The sequence below is a fragment of the Carica papaya genome, chromosome 6, assembly GCF_054855325.1.
Source record: "Carica papaya isolate Zhongbai chromosome 6, ASM5485532v1, whole genome shotgun sequence".
NCBI lineage: Eukaryota > Viridiplantae > Streptophyta > Magnoliopsida > Brassicales > Caricaceae > Carica > Carica papaya.
This window is the reverse complement of record NC_142314.1, coordinates 17,767,983-17,781,230: the sequence shown is the minus strand read 5'-3', so window position 1 is coordinate 17,781,230 and position 13,248 is coordinate 17,767,983. Positions and strand designations below refer to the sequence as shown.

Sequence of the window (13,248 nt, the reverse complement as noted above, 5' to 3'; positions counted from 1 at the left end):
CTTCGGTTTCATCGAAAGACTCTTTTAGGACAATCATGACTCTTGTTGCATATTTTAATCTTAAGTTACATTATATGAATGTTAAGATAATGATTCTCAATGGTGACATTGATGAAACAATCTATACGGTGCAACTAGAAAACTGTCTAGTGACCTAAAGAAAATGATTTATAAATTAAAAAAATCCATTTATGGACTCAAATAAGCTTTTCATCAATGGTACCATAAATTTCATCAAGTAATTGTCTCATTTGGTTTTGAGATAAATATTGTTAAAGATTGTGTATATCACAAGTTCAGTAGGAGTAGATATATATTTTTGGTTTTATATGTTAATAACATACTCCTTATTGCCAATGGTAAGGAAATATTGTATGAGACCAATAAATTTCTACAAAAGAATTTTGAGATAAAAGATCTTGATGAGACTTCTTTTGTTTTAGGAATTCAGATATATCAAAATCAATCTCAAAGTATTCTTGGATTATCTCAAAAGAGCTATATAGAAACAAAATACTTAAAAGATATGGTATGTAAGATTGTAAATCAAGAAATATCCCTATCACTTAGGGAAATTAATTCAGTCTCAATCAGTGCCCTAACAATGACCTTAAAATTTAAAAAAAAAATGTAGAAGATTTCCTATGTTTGACAGTTGGGAGTCTAATGTATATTCGGTTTTGCACACATCGAGATATAACATTCATTATTGGAATGCTAGGTCGATTTTAAATAACCCTAGGATGGGTCACTGAAAAACAGTCAAAAATATTATGAGATACTTACAGAGAATTAAAAGTTATATGCTCACATATAAAAGGTCAGATCATTTAGAGATCATTAGGTATTTAGATTATGACTATGTTAGATGTCAAGGTAGTAAGAGATCCACTTCAAGCTACATTTATATTTTGGTTGGATGAGCTGTTTCCTATAAAAGTGTTAAACAAATATTTATAGTTTCTTTCACCATGGTAACTGAATTTATAGCAAGTTATGAGGCATCCAACCATGGATTATGGCTACAAAATTTTATCACAAATTTGTGCTTCTTAAGTGATATTGAAAAAAATACTAAAGTTATATTGTGATAATAAGTCAACTAATCCAGCGACAATAGGAGTTCGATTCGGTGAAAACATATTGACATAAAAATTTTAATTGTTAAAGAAAGGGTACAGAGTGGACATATTTCTATAGAACATATTAAAACAAACTCCATAATTGTAGATCCGCTTAATAAAAGATTAATACTGAAAGTCTTTCATGAGTACACTACTCATATAGGTGTTATATTATTTAACGATATTTTAGTTTAGTGGGAGTTTATATGTGTGTTTTATTGCTCTATTTTATATTATAGACACATTTTATGTATTCAAATATTTTCTTCAGAAATAAAGTATTCAGTTTATTCACACTCTATCTTATTATATTAAAGTTTGATATCAATAAAGTTTAAAATAGGATTAATTAGAAATAGGAATGCTTAGATCATGTTACATATAATTTCCATGTTACACTTCTATGATTGATCTATGCCATTTTATTATGTTGATATGTGTGACTATTGATGAATTTAGTTCTGTTAAATGTGATAAAAATTCCTTTAATCATATATCAGTATGGTCAATGGACAAGATTGTTCGTAATACCTGTTATGATAGCAAAATTTTGAGCTCATAAGGTTGTACACATTTATAAGGCAACATCTATGGCTTTAGTGAGAGATTGATGGAAAAAATTCCAATATATGGACACACATATATAATTTACTGTGTATTGTTATCTTAATATATAGTTAATTTAATTGGTGGTACAATAGAATTGATAATTAACTTTACGGTATTAAATTGTCATGAATTTAATGTGTACAGACTAAATTGTTATTTGTAATTTGATGATGGGCTAAATTAAAAATAATGAAAGCATGTGTCTTTTCATGTATCTTTTTAAGGGGTTGCGGTCCTCAATTTAAGTTAGAAAATATTTTTCTTTCTCCCTTCAAGAGAAGAACTTACGAACTCCAAGATTGTTTTAAATGACAAGAATCAAATTCTAACTATTAAGAACAATCAATTTCACAATGGATCAATGTATGATTTCTCTAATTTTTTTTCTTTTGTTTTCATTGAATTGATTATGGATAGTGATTATGTGTTCTAAATATTTATTTAATTAAAAAAATCATAAAATGATTGGTTTTATCTCCAAACTCTGCCATTTCAGATATGAAGAGGAAAATGATAGAAAAGTTTGAGAAGTTATTCATGATATGATAGATGTTGCAACTTTTTTTGTATTCTAAGTACAAGATATATATAATTGAGTTTGTTTATGACAATTTATGTGGATACGACACTATTAAGTCGAACAAGAAGATCAAAAAAATTATTACGACTTCTAGATAGTTAGTTGTTATGTATTGCAAAAACATCCCACAAAAAAACTTATTTTTCTTCTCCTAGTGACTTCAATAGTGGTAATAATAGTATTGTTAATTCGTAATTGAAAACATACTTATCCAATGAAAGAAGATATGTTTAGTCCAACATTATATTTATTTAGATGACGATCATGTACTCTTAAAAATAAGTAAGTTTAAGATCTAATTTAAAAGTTATTACTAAAAAAAATCTTGATAATTCTTGTTTATATAAATTATTTTAGAGCTTAGCTTTCGCGTGAGTGGAGAGACGGGGAACTCGGTTGAGTAGATTTTTTCATATTACTATAGTCAATGTAACATGTCTAAATTAATTATAGATTGAGATTAAAAAGTGAAGGTATTAAAAATATTATATTATATATATTTAATTTTTTATTTTATTTAATTAGTTATTATATTTATTTTTTGGTCATGTTCAAATGGAAATAAAATTTATTTTCAATTATTTTTTATGATCAAGATGAAGAGGCTAAAGAAGCAAGTTTTTAATAACAATTTTATTTTTATATCAAATTCTATTATATTTTCTATTTTTTATTAGTCTGTTGGTTTATACGTTATTATTATCTCTTCTTGTAGTATAAGTGAAGGTAGACCATGGATATAAATTTAAAATTTTGAAGTATGAAAATTTGAAGTTTATCTTGTCTAACTTTATATGGAATTTTAACTTGATGTGCAATTTTTGATTAAGAAAATGATAATTTGGTGTTTCAATTATATTTGTGCAGTTTGAATTATAAAATTAAATTACGTTTTTGGAGTTATTTATAATATCGCGATTTATATGTGGATTATGTAGTGTGTACTCTTGATGTGGATGCCATAATTTTAAATAGAAATTTAGTTTTTATGTAAATTCTGAATTATGAGAGGTTACATGTAGAATTTGAATTTAATATTAATATAAATGAATTAATCAAAATTTTAGGTGGAATATGATTCTTGTAAATGCGTCGTATAAGAGTTAGTTCATGTAGGGTAATGAATTGCTCAGTTTGAGATGAGTTTAGTTTGATAATATTACCTGCTTAACAATTTTGTTGGTTCAAGTCTTTCAAAATACTTTATATATTCGAATTTATTGGAGCAAATAAACCCTATCCTGAGTTTGATAAAAGTTTAAATTTTACAATATGAATTCTGTGAAACTACCTTGACTATAGGGACATAGGTGTGTTTAATCAAACTGATTTTTTAAATTATTTTTATTAATCAATTGGAACTTTTTGTTTTAGTTAGAAGGGTTATTATAATATGGTTTTTAGTTAATTTTCATATTTAAATTTTTAGAACAAAATTGATTGAAAAATTGAAGATTTGCAATTTTTTATTATTTAATATATTATGAATATAAATATTATATTTATATTAATTGATATTTTAATATTATTATACAATATATAATATATTAATTTTTTATAAACATATCCAAGTACATATGTGTATAAGAATTTTTTGGACTAAAAATTGAACTGATAGAACCAATTTGGTTAGTTCAATTTTTCGTTCAGCATATACATTTGTGTGGGTCAATCAATTTGGTCACATAATTCATTCGTTATTCAATTTTCTAAAAAATTTCAAATAAAACGGCTTCGCTTCAAAATTTTAAGTATACGTACTGTTGTCTGCGGATAAAAATGGAACGTTAGTAGTTGGGAGTGGACGAAATTGAAGGCGTCAATTTTACCTTGAAAATTTACAGACGACGACGACGAGGTCACAGGAGTAAATCACTTCACTCTCACTCGCAAACGACAACCTCATTTGTGCCTGGTGATTGTTATCAGAAAAGTAAAGAGACATGGAGGGGGAAGACGAAGCTGCCATAGCTAAGACGCTGAGCGTTAACAAGGATAAGGAAGCGCAAATGCAGGCACAGTCAAGCCTTTACGAAGCGTACAGTGAGCTTCACGGGCTAGCACAGGAGTTGGGGACGCCATTCCAGGCGCCGGCGGTGCTGGTCGTCGGACATCAAACGGACGGCAAGAGCGCTCTGGTCGAAGCCCTTATGGGCTTCCAATTCAACCACGTCGGTGGCGGTACCAAGACTCGCCGCCCTATTACCCTCCATATGAAGTACGATCCTGACTGCCACCTTCCTGTTTGTCACCTTGTCTCTGATGATGATCCCACAATTGCTCACCACAAAACCCTTGCCGAAATTCAGGCATGCTTTTTCTCTATGCTTGTTTGCTTATTTGTACCAGTGTTAGGAATTTCTGTACCATGTCTTTTTAAGTCGTTAATGTACGGTTCTAGCTGCAGTGAGGTTTGAATTCCAGTTATATATGATTTATGGCGTTGCTGAAAAATATATACTCATTGTAATTAATTGAATAAGTGTTTTCTCTAGGCGTATATTGAAGCTGAAAACATGAGGCTTGAGCGAGAAACGTGTAATTTCTCAGCCAAGGAAATAGTTATCAAAGTGGAGTATAAGTATTGTCCAAATCTTACTATCATTGACACTCCAGGTCTCATTGCTCCTGCTCCAGGCCAAAAGAATCGAGCATTACAGGTCCTTTGGCTTTCCAATGAACTCTTGAACTCCTCCTTTTCGAGGATAGTGAACCTTCAACTTGGTTTTCCTTATTTTTCATGTCATTTTTTATTGTTAGATGTACTGAAAGTGTCTTGTAAACACTGGAAAGTTGTTATTGCCTACTTGTAGGGCCAAGCTCGAGCATTGGAGTCCCTTGTTCGAGCAAAAATGCAGCATAAAGAATTCATTATATTATGTCTTGAAGATTGCAGTGACTGGAGTAATGCAACCACTCGAAGAGTGGTAATGCAAGTATGTTTCCTAAGCATTCCTAAGCATGTTATTTATTTATTTCCTGATTTTTCACCATGTAGACTATTGTCAAAAGGGAAGGGATGTTCGTTTTTGCATCCCACTCTCATCATCAAAGAAATTGATGTTACTAGCATGCTGTTTCTTGCAATAGTACAATCAACATGGGAATCCTAAACCTGTGGCAAATGGAATATATGTATTATTACAACTATTATGCTAAGAAAGTTTTTCTTGTGAAACAAATTCATATAAGATTTACGACATTTAACACCCTGCCTTCCAATCCGGCCAATGTAAGGTTGCTTGTAATCTTTGATATGGATGCCTAAAAGCTTGATGTTTCCACTTATAGGTTGATCCTGAGCTTTCAAGAACAGTTATTGTTTCAACCAAATTGGATACAAAAATTCCCCAGTTTGCACGGTCGTCTGATGTGGAGGTTTTCCTTTCTCCACCTGAATGTACACTTGATGGCTTCATATTGGGTGACGCTCCTTTTTTCACGTCTGTGCCATCAGGACGAGTTGGGAGCGGACACAATTCAGTGTATGAATCAAATGATGAGTTCAAACAGGTTTACTTCTAAGATTATGCGTGTTAATCTTGTCTTCTACATAGTTGAAGATAATCTGGTTAATAGTGATGAAGTTTTACTTTTTCACGTCATTGGTGAAATAAGTTATGCAATCAACATCCCTTTGCCTTTATTGTTTAACTTGACCATGTCTTATCGGTGGCAATATCTTTTCATGGCCAGGGTAGGATATCTCATCTATGTAAATATATATATATATATATATATAGTCGGAAAATAATTTAGTTTGAAAGTACTAATGCATCATGAGTATATATTTTCTAGATGCATCAGTCTTCAAGGATTAGCATATAGGTGCATGCATGCATATCTTTTTCATATTGGTAGTATCTAGGTGGCTGTATCATCAAAGGTCATGTAGATTTATCATTAGTTTGCATGCTCTGTTTAAGTATTTGGTTAATAACCTAGCCCCCATATAAGGTTGTTAACATCGAAAAAATAATTGTAACTTGAGGAATCTTACTACTTCCTAAATTTGGGCGTTGTAAGATTTGAACATCTAGTCGTAAAATTGAGAAGTACTTACCTTTTTGAAACAAGATAATTGATAAAGTGTCTAGAAGGTTATGTATTAATTTAAACATGTTTAGCTAGTATTGGACTCTATTGCTGATGCTGCAACCTGTGAATACAATCTAAGGTAATTGGGATAATTGTAATTTGATTAAAACGCGACAAATATTAGCTTGATAAGTTAGAATCAATTCAAAAATAGATTGATAAAATACTACAGGAGATTACCTTATTAAGTAGAATCAATCATTTACTTAACAAAATGGTTGAAAATAACCTCTCAAAGAGCACTCACGATAGCCAATGCTAAAGCAAACTTGAAAACGAAATTAAAAATCCAAATCAAATTCTTAATTCTACCTTATCTAGATTAGCATTCAAATATTAATTAAAAGACTAGAATTTAATTAAAATATAAATTCTTCTCTCTCGAGGAAGTAGTGTTGTGACCGAATTATCCCTCTTTGTTGCAGTTGGATTGGACTCTCGAATATTTGATTAATTTGTTGTAAGAGTTGGTGTTGAAGATGTTCAAAGAATCCTCATTCTTTAAATAGAAATCAAATTCTTTCTTTAAATAGAAATCAAAGTCCTCTAAGTAGAAATCAAATTCATTATTTTAGTAGAATTCTAATAAAGACTTCAGATAGGAAAAGAAATCCTTCTCCCTTGATATTTCCTTTTTCTTCTTTAATTCTTCAATATTGATTTTTGAATCTTAAATCTTGATTTTGGTGTTGGGTCGGTGGAGGAATGGGTCTTGGGCTAAAATTCTAGTACTTGTTGAAGTTGCATTTGTAGGAATTTATGCGGGAAAAGAAATATTTATTCTAATGCGATTGGGATTTCTTGTAGGCACGAGAACGCCCTACCTCTTCATGCGTGCACACTAGGCGGGCGCGTGCTGTCTTCGTGCACGCGTTGGCGCCCGTCCGTGTTGTCCTTGTGTGCGTGGACATCTTCTCTTGGGATTCTGTTTGGACTTTCAGGATTGCTTTTGGCTTATCGTGCTCACACCATACCCTCATTATTCGAAAAGATTTGTCCTTGAAGTTTGTCTATCCTTAGCCCGGGTATGCTCTTGTGAGTAATCTCCGAAATCCTTAATGGGAGCATGGATTTCTTATTGATTGGGTAGGCTCTCCTCCATGTTATTGCATGGTTGGACTTCCCCTTTTGACGAAGTACGAGATTTTCCTCTTGCTTCCTTCCATTCATCAAGTATACATTGGAGCTCATGCATATAGAACTTTATTTTGTAAAGTTCTACATAATGAGGCATGGTGAGAATCCTGAAGAAAAGATTAGTAGAAAATAACACTCTCTTGCAGTCACTCGTGTTTTATGTACTTTCCAATCTTCAAACTGAGCGTCGGAATTGACTCATCTTGAATCGAGGTACTCAATTTTGATTTAAGACATGTCAAATAATCTTAGGAGATTGTAGAATAATGCTAGATACAATAGAATGCAAACACACATATGAAGATGGTGTAGGATAGGTACTATGAATATGATAGAGATATTTTTTTGTTTTTGGTTTTGTTTGTATGAAGAGTATGAATGGATATGCAGGAGATAAGTGATGGTATAAAAAAAAATACAATGTAGGATAGTAAGAGTTATTTCGAATATAAATTTTGATTCCAAATGATGCGCAACTCAAGATCAACACATGTGATAAAAAATCCCACATGTGATTTTAGTATGCAAAAAACTTACACTCTTAACAAACTCTCCTTATTTAACCCATATTCAACCTATGAATGCAAACTAAGGTAATCGGGATGAATTGAATTGATTAAGACGCAACAAGAATTAATTTGATAAGTTAGAATCAACTCAAAAATATATTTTGATAAAACACCACAAGAGATTATCTTGATAAATAGAACTAATCTTTCACTCAACAAGATAGTTGAAGACAACCTCTTAAAGAATACTCACAATAGCCAAAGCTAAAGCAAACTTGAATTTTGGCTGTATTACTTGGCTCTTTTCCACTCAAGGTCACGGGAGTCCTTGAGGGGATCAGAATCTTTCATCCCGCGGGCGCGGGTGTCAATCCCATGAGATTCTTGAAGCTTGTGGGTTCCTTGAGACTCGTGGTTTCTTCCAACTTGTGGGCTTTCTTCTTCTCGCATGTGAGCATTACTTCTCAGGATTCTGGTTGGACTTTGGAGCGTGTTTTTGGCCTAGTCAAGATCACATCACACCTCTTTTTTTAAAAAGATTCGTTCTTGAATCTTGTTATCTTTAGGTCGGGGTTGTTCTTGTGAGTAATCTCCGAAGTCCTATAAGTTATCATCATTGGAAACAAAAGAATTAGTAAATAAACATAGCTTATCTTGGTTGCTTGTTTCCTCTCTTTCTTTTGTATATTCCATGATAGAGTGCTCGACTTTTGCAGGAGCTTGAATCTCTTCTTGATTAGGAAGCCTCTCCATCACATCATTACGTGACCGGGGGCCCGCCTCTTCCCTTAATACCTCTCACATTAATTCCCTACACTTGTTAAGTAGATATTGGAATTTTTGTATAGAGTCCCGTATTCCGTTAAATATTAACGAAAATTCATTGTCAAAAACCTAAAAGAAAGGTTAGTGGAAAATAACATTCTCTCGCAGTCACTCGTGTTTTAGGTGCCTCCCAATTTTCTTCCCTCAAATTGAGCATCAGGATTGACTCATCTTAAATCAAAGGACTCAAGCTTGATTTAGGAAACGTCAAAGAATCCTAGGGAAAGTAGATTGTAGCACAATACTAGATGCAATGCAAATATATGGATGGGGATGGTGTAGGATAGGTACTATGAATATGATAGTTATTTTTTTTCCTAGTTTGTAGGATGGGTATGGGTGCATGCAGAAAATATGCAGGGGATAACTATGTAATGCAAGATAGCTAGATTTATTTTGAATGTAAGCTTTGATACCAAATGATGCGGAATTCAGAATCAACCATTGTGATAAAAAACTTCAAATATAATATTAGTATGCAGAAGACTTAGCTCCTCAACAAACCATTCCTATTTAACCCACATTCAACCTGTGAATGCAAACTAAGGTAACTGGTATAATTGAAATTGATTAACATCACAAATATTAGCTTGATGAGTTAGAATCAATTCAGAAATATATTGATAAAATACCCCAAAGGATTACCTTGAGAGTAGAATCAATCCTTCACTCAATAGATGGTTGAAGACAACCTCTCAGAGCATTCACAATAACCAAGACTAAAACCAACTTGAATTTTATTAAGTTGAACTGAATTGAATGGATACAACTTAAGGTGTGACTTTTATATGGACTTTCACCATACTTATTCTACTAGAAAATGGAAATGAAAATGCTAATCAAATTCTCAATTCCACCTTATCTAGGAAACATTAAAATATTAATTAAAAGACTAAAATATAATTAAAACAAAAATTCTTCTCTTTTGAGGAAGAAATAGTGTCGTGGCAGAATTATTTCTCTTTGTTGCAGTTGGATTGGACTCTTGAATATTTAATGTATTTGTTGTAAGATTTGGTGTTGAAGATGTTCAAAGAATCCTCCTTCCTAAAGTAGAAATCAAATTCCTGTGGAAATCAAAGTCCTTCTTTCAGTAGAAATTAAATTCTTTCTTTAAGTAGAATTCCAATGAGGATTTCAGATAGGAGAAGAAATCTTTCTCCCTTGATGTTTCCTTTTTCTTCTTTAATTCTTGAATCTTGAATCTTAAATCTTAAATCTTGAATCTTGAATCTTGAATCCTTATAGTAGTGTTGGACCGGAGGAGGAATGGGTTTTGGGTTGAAATTCCAGTCCTTGTTGAAGTTGGATTTGTGTGAATCATTGCGGGAAAAGGAATCTTATTCTCGTGAGATTGGGACTTCTCGCGGATGCGAGAATGCCCTTCCATGCTCTCTTCATGCGTGCATATGCTAGGCGTGTGTGCGCTGTCTCTGTGCATGCCTGCGCTGTCTCCGTGCACGCCCGTGCTGTCTTCTTGCACGCGCAGGCACCTGTCTATGCTGTCCTCGTGCACACTGAGATCTTCTCTTGGGATTCTGTTTGGACTTTTGGGGCTGCTTTTGGTGTAGCCGTGTTCACATCAATTACCTTTTGTTGTTTAGAAAACTGGTCGGGTAGTGGAGGGAGTCAAAGGAGTTATGATGAAGTTTTTGTGGTCAGGGTTGGAGCAGATCACATGGATCACTTGGTCAATAGGATGTGCTTTTAGGTCTAAATTTTTGGGAATTTCGGCATCGTAACCTGTTATGAAAAAATGTCCTTATTGGTCAAAAGGCTAAGGGCTTTCTGTTGGAACCCAATTTATTATAGCATTGACAAAATGGATGAATTGCTGTTGCTAGTAGTCCCATAACATATAAAGTCCATGGAAGACCATCTCTACATTGTTGAATCTTTTTACCCCCTTCACCCGATTTCAAGTGGGAGATTGCTCTAGACTTCTTTTTTGGCGATCTTGGATGGGTGACAACTCAGTAGCCCATCAGTTTCTCTCTCTATACAATATATCATCACGTCAAAATGGACCACTTCTTTTGAAACTTGAATGACCAGGAGGCGAATGAGCTGATTTCCTTGTTTACTAGAATCTTTTCATTCCTCCTAGTAGCTCAACTGTAGGGTGTGAACTTTGACTCGTCCAAAGTTCACACATTTATATTTTTGTTTGATCATGCTAGCCTCCATTCCAACCTCATTAAAGTCATTTTACCAAGATTTTTTTCGAAACTCAAGTTCTTTAAAAAATGAAGGTGTTTGCATAAATCACAATTCTAAACAGGATTAGACTAATGACTTCCTACAGATTCATAGGCAGAATCGAGCTCTTCCTTCAGATATGTCATATGTCTCCCTACAAATGCAGAGGCACATAACCATTTATTGTTTGGTGTGATATGGCTTGAAACTTATGAACAAGCTTTTAGTATGTTTGGTTTGACTTGGTTTACACCTCCCACATTGGAATGTTTCATGCAGTCCCACATTGATTGAGAGGGCATAAGAAAAGTAGCTAAGCCTCTTTGGCAGGGGGCTTTGTTTGCAGGTCTGTGGACGATATGACTTGATCGGAATGAGAGGGTTTTTGAACGGTGTGCATTCGATCCAATTGTTGCGGGAGAAAATGACCTGTTTGGCTACTTTATGGGCGAAGGCTCCTAGGAAGTTCCCAGATATCTCTTCGTAAGAATTGGGAGGCAATAATAGTTTGATCTACAGGGTCAGTTTGCCACATAAATTGTAACTTGTTTTCCTTGAGTTCTCTTGTGTGAAGATTCCTTGAGGGTATCTTATTCTCCTTTCCTACGATTTCTTTCGTCTTAGTCCTGATAAATTTCTTCTATAGAAAAGCATTGAGAAGTACTTAGTTATCATTGGTTATGTAAATCCATATAGGAATGAGATCAAACTAAGTTAAGTTGATCCTAGAGATGGAGTTTCAAAATCCCTTACATTATTTGACGCTCCAACTATCTTCGATAAGCATTATAGCACATCTTAGCCAGTTTTGATATAGTTTTCATCATAGTTTTTTAACAATTTGATGAAACCTCTATTCCTAAAATTCCTCTTGCTACTCTTAGTTTCTTGACTTTGGAATTTGTTCACTTTGATGGTTAACCTTTTGCTTGCTAGGAACAAAAGATGGAATCTCTTTCGAAGCAGCTGAAGCTATTCTATGTTCTAATTGATCCTTGCCGAAGAATTTCCACAGCTCTTGGTGCAACTATAGCAAAAACTTATTGTGCTATTGCAGTACATATAAGGAGTGTTGAAAATTTATCTTTATTGTCACAACGTTCTTGAATCTGTAACTAACTCTCTATGATTAGAAAACTAAGCACGTCAACAGTTTTTAGGACTTGCTAGAAAGCTGTTTATGTTGGTGAATCATTCTGGAGGCAAGAAGTTCTAAGATAACACTTACTTAGACTTCAAGATCATAAATGAACAGCCTCGAGGTCTGCTAGTAATAATGAAAAGTTTTTATTTTAATATAATAATCTTCAAGTTTCTCCCATCTTAACCAAGTGAAACCAAAAAAAAGAAAAAACATGAATAGAAAATGTCGAACATAAGCATTTGGATAATTAGGCAAATGTCACATTTAGGATTTTCTAGATGACACATAGGATACTCAGAATATAAAATGCAAACCTTATGATGTTTTGATTGACTTTCATCTATCTTCTGATATGATGGCATCCTGTTGATGCTTGTTTAATATATTTCTTTACCTTTTCCTCTCAAAAGAAAAAAGTAACTGCAGTTCTGATTAATTTGTTTCTTTACTTCTGGCTACTCTACCACAATTGAAATTTATATGGCGTGCAATAGACAGTAAAACAATTTCAGAGATGCTTATCACGGGCTACTGATTTTTGATATGCAATAATTTATTGGCTTCTTTGACATCAAAGCAGGCAAAAATTTTCCCTAGAGTTATCTTAAAACTATTCCAGAAGTTCAAGGTTTCTTAAATATTTTAAATGCAGGCTATATCTCTGCGAGAGATGGAAGATACTGTATCTTTGGAAGATAAGCTAGGGCGGCCATTATCAAAGAAAGAAAGAAGTAGAATAGGTGTGAGCAGACTTAGGTTATTTTTGGAAGAATTACTACTAAAAAGGTATGCTCTCTTCTTCTTTCCTTTTCAATAACACAACACTTTATATGTCCGTGATCTAGAATATTGAAGAACTAAGAATTTCTGGAGTATATTCTTATTAGGTATATGGATAGTGTTCCTTTGGTCATTCCACTTCTTGAAAAAGAGTATCGATGTACAACAAGAAAGCTACATGATATAAACAAGGAGCTCAGGTACCTAATTCAAATTTATGAAACATCTTGGACTTTTGTGATA

General features: G+C 33.2%; 1 protein-coding gene across 6 annotated transcripts in view; it reads left to right on the top strand.

Annotated features, from left to right (window-relative positions):
• Positions 1 to 4,009: 4,009 nt before the first annotated feature.
• Positions 4,010 to 13,248, top strand: part of ARC5 (P-loop containing nucleoside triphosphate hydrolases superfamily protein) — a 66,848-nt gene continuing 57,609 nt past the window's right edge. For 4 of the 6 annotated variants that reach the window (XR_015821674.1, XM_088222970.1, XM_088222972.1 and 1 more), the window contains exons 1-6: positions 4,015 to 4,622; positions 4,809 to 4,973; positions 5,127 to 5,249; positions 5,605 to 5,826; positions 12,878 to 13,011; positions 13,113 to 13,205. Coding sequence is in view for 5 of the 6 variants with exons in the window: in XM_088222970.1 (XP_088079096.1) it covers positions 4,257 to 4,622; positions 4,809 to 4,973; positions 5,127 to 5,249; positions 5,605 to 5,826; positions 12,878 to 13,011; positions 13,113 to 13,205 (1,103 nt within the window). In the remaining variant the exon portion in view is untranslated. Of the gene's footprint in view, positions 4,623 to 4,808; positions 4,974 to 5,126; positions 5,250 to 5,604; positions 5,827 to 12,877; positions 13,012 to 13,112; positions 13,206 to 13,248 lie in introns of all 6 variants that reach the window. The other 2 variants (XM_022040852.2, XM_088222969.1) reach the window with 2 other exon arrangements.